Below are 7,504 nucleotides of genomic sequence, written 5' to 3'. Positions count from 1 at the left end.
TCATGGAGATTTAATTAAAACTGCTCACACTAAATAAATCAAAAATTAAAATGAAGGGAAATTATTACCGAAACTTTTATCAAAAAAAAAATTATGTTGGTAATTTCTAGGAGAGTTGCAGGGAGAAGAGGAAAAGTTTTAAAAATCTGACAGAATTTGCAGGGTGATTTCATTGGATAAGGTTATTTTAGTTAGTTTATTTTTTAAACGTTTTTTTCTTTTCACTTGGCTTTAGATATCACGTGGATGCCACATAAAAAACACATCAACAAAAAAGTTAAGCTGGATCGCAAGTGAACACATGTTAGATATGACAAAATATGAACATATTTAAATTCATCTAGTCAAGTGTAGGGGAGTTTCTACTACCAGGTATAATTTGAGGACTAAAATAATAATCCACGCTAAATTTTGGGGGTGTTTTCAATACCCTCACTCTACTAAAAATGAAAAGAAAACTTATCTGAATTTTGATTTTTGTGATCTTATATATATATATATATATATGGTTATTTCTTTGACCATGAATTATAACTAAAGTTATACTTGCAAATTGCATCAAATATAAATTAGCAAGTGTGTGTATATATATATTTTTTGGTAAACGGGATATATATATATATATAAAGAGTCATTACAAAATAGAGGGATCACTCACAGAAGCGGTTCCTAACCTGGCGGAATTGCATACAATAATTATAGTAGTAATAGGCTTAGCATTGCTATTTTCATGAGATAAGATAGACTGGTTTCCTAAACGTTATTAAACAGCGACCAGGACACAAAACGATCACAAAAAACACCATCAACATCATTTTGCAGATGTACAACGACTGAAGACGAAGGAGATCGGAGAGAAACTACTTCACCAAACTGGGATAGGGAGAAACTTGCACGGGCCAAACTATCAGCTACTTTGTTTGCTTTCCGAAAGTTATGTTGTACTGCTGGATTCCCTATGCTCTTCAACATTGACCTGCATTGAGATAAAATATCAGTAAACGGCATGGTAGGATGCTGTAACAGTTGGATTGCCTCCGCCGAGTCAGTTTCAATAATAATAGGTAAAAGATTGTGTACGATGGCTAAGTCGAGACCAATTTTTAAGGCTTTAAGTTCAGTCAGTGTATGGCAATGGCTATTGCCTGTGGCACAAAAACCCACGATCCAATTACCTGAAAAGTTGCAAATAATCCCTCCCAAACCACATTTAGTGTTAGTCGCTGAAAAAACCCCGTCAACATTCCGTCAGAGGGGGGAACCATCGAACCTTAATGGAAACAGTCCCATGTCGATTACTAGGAATGACGATATACGTAATATACTCCATGGTTTTTGCTCTAATCGCGGCACAGTTAAGAAGATTATTTTTTTTATGGAATATACTGTGGTTTCAGTTTAGCCAAATATTCCAAAAAAAATCAACCAGTCCAAGGAAGCATCCTGAAAGGGAGGGTGATGCGTTTTTAAAGAGTTCAATCAATGTTGGTTTGTAGTATCAAGGTGGTAGGGATTTAAACCTATGTCTAACCAAAATTTTTGGGCGACGTAGCAGCGGGTGAAAATGTCGCTGGGGGTTTCTGGCTCTAGGTGGCATATTGGGCAGGTTTGGTGTGGGGAGATACCAATATGATAGAGATAAGCCGTAGTGGGCAACTGGCCATGGGAACAAAGCCATAGAAAGTGGCGTATTTTTGCTAAGGTGTTTAGTTTCCAAACCCAATTGAAAGCATAGTTGTCGGATAGAGAAGTATGAATCGATTGATAAACAAATTTGGAAGAAAACAGGCCATTGGCTGTATTGGCCCAGTATGGTTTATCGTAAGAACCAAGAGACGGATTCGGACAAATATAGTTTGCTTTTGTGATGAAAAAAAAGGAATTTCGAAGGAAAGTTTTCCCCAATCCCACTGATGGCCTGTCCAAAGATATGCAAGGCAAAGTTCCTCTTTATGAACAAAAGGATCGTGAATAATTTGTCGGAGGGTAGGGAGATGAGGGACCCAACGATGCATCCAAAGGTTAATAGAATGGCCCGTAGCTGGGGTCCAAGCGGTGGCTTGGCTACAAAGAGACCCTCCAAGGAGAATATTTTGCCAAATAAAGGAGGTAGTAGATTTACAGCGAACATGATTATACTTGTGAAGGAGAGTCTTTGCCCAAAGAGACGTGGAATTGGTAAACAATCGACAGGCCAGACTTGTTAACAAAGTTCGATTCTTAATATCGGCCTGTAGAAGACCTAACCTCCCACACTCTTTTGGAGAGGTGACTTTGTCCCAACTAATATAGTGTAGCTTACACTTTTGGTCGGTTGAACCCTAAAGGAAGTCCCTCTGAATTTTATCAATAATGTTGCAGGTCTTTTTAGAGATTTTGAAATATTGCATTGTGTAGACTGGGATTGCATTTAAAATAGACCGGATCAAGACAAGCCTACCTGCTAGGGAAAGAAATTTAGTTTTCTAAGAGGCTAATTTTCGACGTATATTATCAACAAGGAATTGAAAATCTGCATGTGTAGGTTTTTTTTATGAAGAATGTAAAAACCCAAATATTTACCAAAGCTGGTTGAAGGCGAATGAAAAGTAAATAATTTTCTTTTTTAATAAAATGATTCAGAATGATTCCATATTCAAAATCCTCTAACAAATCTTCTTGATTTATACTGCCCTAGAAATGGATTATAACCATCTCATTACTCCTCCGTAAAAAAAAAATTTAGAAGTGAACAAACATTCAATTTTAGAATTATAATTTAAGTTATACTTGCAAATCGCATCACATATAAATTAGCAAGTTTACCACTTTGAAATAATTCTATATATGTAGTATCTGAAATTTTATATGTTTGAAATTTTGCATTTTATCTTAATATATATTTATAAATAAAATTATTCTGAAGTGATATAAATATAAAAGGACTTTAAAAATTAAATAATAGTGTATAAATGAAATATTTTTATTTTTTTAAAAAATAAATCATATTCGCTACAATCAAGTGATTATCCATAATCATCAAAAATTGTAAAGTCTTAAATAGTCTTCTATTTCTAATAACAAAATTTAAATTTGAGTCCGAATATATAGTTATATTTGATAGAAAATACTTTAGTCATGGTAAAACTAGTCAAAAATCTCAAATTGGAGAACTAAATATAAAATATTTCAATGTTATGATTAGCCAAAATATCAATACTCAAAATCTAAAAGCGAATCAAGAATCAATTTTTAAAAATTCAAAATTGGAAAGTGACCAAAAAAAATTAAAAGATTGATACCGATCCAATTTTTTCGGTTTTATACCCTTGTAAATAATTTTTTTTCTTTTTTAAAACTATGATCCAGTATTCAAAATCCAATAAAGAATTCTTTTGATTTATACTTCCCTAAAATAGATTAAAATCATCACACTATTCTTCCGTAAAGTTCGGTGAAATTAAGTAATTTTCTATAATCACAAAATATTATGATTGACTAGTACCCTTTCAGTCTTATCTCACAATTTTAAGTTCAAGTCTTATATATTAAAAATCACTTTTGATAGAAAATACATTAGCCAGAGTAAAATTTTTCGAGGTGAGTTAAAAGTAGTCTGACCATATATAACATACCAAACACACTTTACTGATCCTGCTCATTTGCTTTTGACACACTTCCGACATGGATCGTTCATCAAATGATTTGAATAAAACAAAACGTGGGGAAAGGAGAGAACCAAGACCACAAGTTGCTAGAAAATCTTCATTTGGTACCATCGGCTTTCAAGCTAATCGTATCATTTCTTTTTCTCTTTTTTTGTTTAATGATCAATCACATTGTTTTTGTTTTTGTTAGTTGAAAAATTCAATTGACTTGCAGGATATCACCGCGTATTCTGTAGAAGCGACTTTGTAATTCAAATGAAACGGATTGCATTTTGCATTGTTTAGCATTTTTAGAAACAAAACTTTTCGTACAACGAATAATTTAGTTGCTTTTTAATGAGTTTTAATGTCCAAAGTACTTATTATCTTAGTTGGTAGATTTTGTTTTTTATGTGGATAAATGTGAGTGAAGGGTGAAAAATATCAACTAAAATATATAGGTTTTTTGATATTCATATAAAAGCTTTAGATTATTATAATTATAGCATAAAACTAACAAAGAGTATCAACTATATTTAAGTTATACGAAACACAAAAAACTTATCCACAACATATGGAATTTGGGGATAAATTAGAAATCAAAATCAATCCGATTTTTCAATTTTATGCCTTTAGAAATATATAATTGACTATTTTTCAGATCATTTTGAAAAGTAAATAATAATTTGTCTACTCTTAGAAGTATATACTTGGTTATTCTTTTTTTTTTTTTGATCATTTTTGAAAGAAAATAATTTTCCTTTTCCTTTTTTACTTTATGATACGATATTCAAAATTCACTAGCAAATTCTCTTGATTTACGCTACCCAGGAAATGGATTATAACCACACCATTACTCCTCTGTACAATTGAGCAGAAAAAGTGCACTATATATATATATAAAAGTTCACAACTTTATTATTTTGAAATAATTTCATATATACAGTATTCCGTCCGACTGAACTTTTACTTTTGTCTTAATATATATTAATATATAAAGTTATTCCAAAGTAAATATATATACAAAAATGATTTTTAAAAATATAACAATGTCCAAATGTATATTCAGCGGAGACAAAAAATACTAGATAATTCTTCTTATTTGTATTTAGCCTTGGTGGACAAAGTTATTAGTATCTGTTGCTTGTTAAAGGGACAAGTATCTCCTGAATTTAATCGAAATGTGCAAAAATAATTCGGATAATGATTATAAAATATTCAAATCTCTCTCTATATATAAAGGAGATATTGTAGGCTGCTGATGTGGCATGCCTCAGTGATCAGAAAAAGTATTTATCTTTTTCTATTTTTTTTGAATTTTTTTCACTATCATTTAATTAAATGGACAATTAAACTAATTAATAAAGGACATTTATCTTTTAATATTTACTTACTATTACCGTTACAAACTTTTGATATTCTTTATTTATGAAGGAAAATCATAAAAGTAAATATTGATGGTCATTACTATCATTTCAGACTTTTGATTTCTTTGTCATAAACTCATTAATTTGATCATTGTAATATAAAAAAAAAAAATTGCATCAATTAAATAAACAAAAAAAAAAAAATACACTCATCTCTAACCTCTATAAATTAAAGCCAAAAGTATTTGATTTCAATAACACAATCCTATTAGGATCTACAAAAATATAGAAAACAATTTGTCGGGTCAAGACAAATATGAATACGAGGATGACAAAGAGATTCATGATAGAAGGTTTGATGGAACGGTTAGAGACGGTAAGTTTGATAGAATAGAATGATATTTTTAACCTATTTTTGATATTGAATTGTATACAATAGAGTTAACAAAAATATTTATGAGAGAATTCTATTTTCTTCCTCTTCTATTTTTCTAGGGCTACATTATATTTATGAAAATTTTATTCTCGCATTCTCTTTTTCTAGGTCTACTTTTTTTTTTTTTGGTTTCTCAAGATATCCCCACAGCCGGCAGTCGTGAGACTAATCCTTCGTTCCTCTGTCAGCGCACTAAGCGGTAGGGAACTAGCCACAAAGTTTGCTCCATTTGCTAGAGGCGGGGATCGAACCCCCGACCTCTTACTTAAGGGACATGATGCTGAACCACCATGCCAACTCTAGTGGTTCTAGGTCTACTTTATATAATACTTCCCATGATGAATTTATAAGTTGTATAGTTGAGGAGAAAATTTTGTATAAAATTTGGAGTAAAAATAGGAATATTACTTTATATTTATGAGAATTCTGTTCTCTTTTTTTAGGGCTACTTTATATGATATTTTCTATAATATATTTATAAGTTATATATGGAAGAAGAGAAGATTTTGCATCAAAATTTTGGAGTAAAAATGAAAATTTTATGAATTTTTGACAAAAAATTAAGACAAATGAAATAATGAAAATGGGTAAAAACATGAAAAAATAAATAAATAAAAGAATATAAATAAGTTTTACTTTGTATTCATCATTTACGTTCACGTGGTTAAGATTTATGTTCTATTAATAAGTATTCTTCATACATTTTTTTTAAATTTTTGATTGCTTTTCAATTTATTTTTTTATTCTTTTATTCTTGTATTCTTAAATTAGGAAAATCATTTATCTCAAATATTTCATTTTCAGATTTTTGGAATCATTCTTTATATTAGAATTTAAATTATTGCATAAAAAAACATCTTTTCCTAAAAATTCTTTTATCTTACATTTTTTTAAGGAAATTGTAGTAATCAATGTAGTACCTATTGCTATTAAAAAGGTGAGAATCAATAGTAATAATTATTGATAAATAAATATTAAATTATAAAAAATTATGATATTTATCATATCATGATGCATTATGCATAGTAGTTACATAAGGTAAGCATCAATAGTAATAATTGTTGGTATTTAAAAGATAAATTTCATTATAAATAAATATTAAAATGTAAAAAATCATGACATTTTATAAGTGCAAATATATAAATTAAAATATTTATGTTCTCTTATTATATATTTTTTTCATCTCAAAATAATTGACATGTATAGATTTTGTACAACTTTTAATGGATAATTAAGTAGAAGTGTGATTTGGTTAATATATATTTTTGTTAATTCTTTAACCTTATCTATAAAGAAATTAAAAGAATATAAATAGAAGATGAAGTAAAAATAGTAGGTGGCAATTTAAAGAGGTTATTGAAAAGATAAAGATTGATTTTGAGGAGAATAAAAAAATGAATAATGTTTAAAATGAAAAGAGAGAAGATAGAAAACTAAGAAAGGAAATAAAATAAATTTTATAAAATTTCTAATTTTGATTTCATAATCCTTGTCCATTGTGAATTATGGCCAAGATTTTTGGAGATGAGATCCCAAAAGAAATATAAAAGAATGCAGTAAAATGAGAAGATAAATATATATATATATTAAGATACAAAAATGAGAAAAAAACATTCACCTAGAACTAATTATTTCATGAAATTTAATATTTCTAAATGATGAATATTAGAGGAAATATTTGAATAGTGCAGTGATGATATTTTATATTTTCATAAATTTGTTATGATTTGAATTTGTTTTAAAAATTAAGTTTATGAAATATTTTTGACTAAGAATTATATATTTTATTTTAAAATATTTATTGTAAGTTAATTTGAAGATATTTTTATAGTTGTAATAATTTATTTTTTGATTATTGAACGTCAAGAATAAAAAGTGATTTCATAACTAACTAATGTGAATTCTTTTATAATTGCGCGAAGCGCAATTCGATTTACTAGTATTTATAGTAAACTTCACATAAAATTAAGTGGTGATATTTCATAAATAATGTGATATACTAATAAATATAATATTTTATATTTAAATTTCTCAAATTAGTCGTGACCATATAAAAACATACCAAACGCGCTTTG

General features: G+C 28.7%; 1 protein-coding gene across 1 annotated transcript; it reads right to left on the bottom strand.

Moving 5' to 3' along the window:
* Positions 1 to 753: 753 nt before the first annotated feature.
* Positions 754 to 1,330, bottom strand: LOC124885913. Its single transcript, XM_047394176.1, has 2 exons — positions 1,243 to 1,330; positions 754 to 1,145 (listed from the first exon to the last, which is right to left on the bottom strand). Exons 1-2 carry the CDS (start codon positions 1,328 to 1,330, stop codon positions 754 to 756), a joined length of 480 nt encoding a protein of 159 aa, XP_047250132.1.
* Positions 1,331 to 7,504: the final 6,174 nt, after the last annotated feature.

The sequence above is a fragment of the Capsicum annuum genome, chromosome 7 (genome assembly GCF_002878395.1).
Source record: "Capsicum annuum cultivar UCD-10X-F1 chromosome 7, UCD10Xv1.1, whole genome shotgun sequence".
Lineage (NCBI taxonomy): Eukaryota > Viridiplantae > Streptophyta > Magnoliopsida > Solanales > Solanaceae > Capsicum > Capsicum annuum.
Note: the sequence above shows the minus strand (reverse complement) of the source record. Positions and strands in the feature narration are given on the sequence as shown.

Coding starts and splice junctions, on each gene's coding strand:
- LOC124885913 (XM_047394176.1), bottom strand. CDS start 1,330: ATGGAGTATATTACGTATATCGTCATTCCTAGTAATCGACATGGGACT. Junction 1,146..1,242: donor GTTCCCCCCTCTGACGGAAT/GTTGACGGGGTT, acceptor TTTGTGCCACAG/GCAATAGCCATTGCCATACA.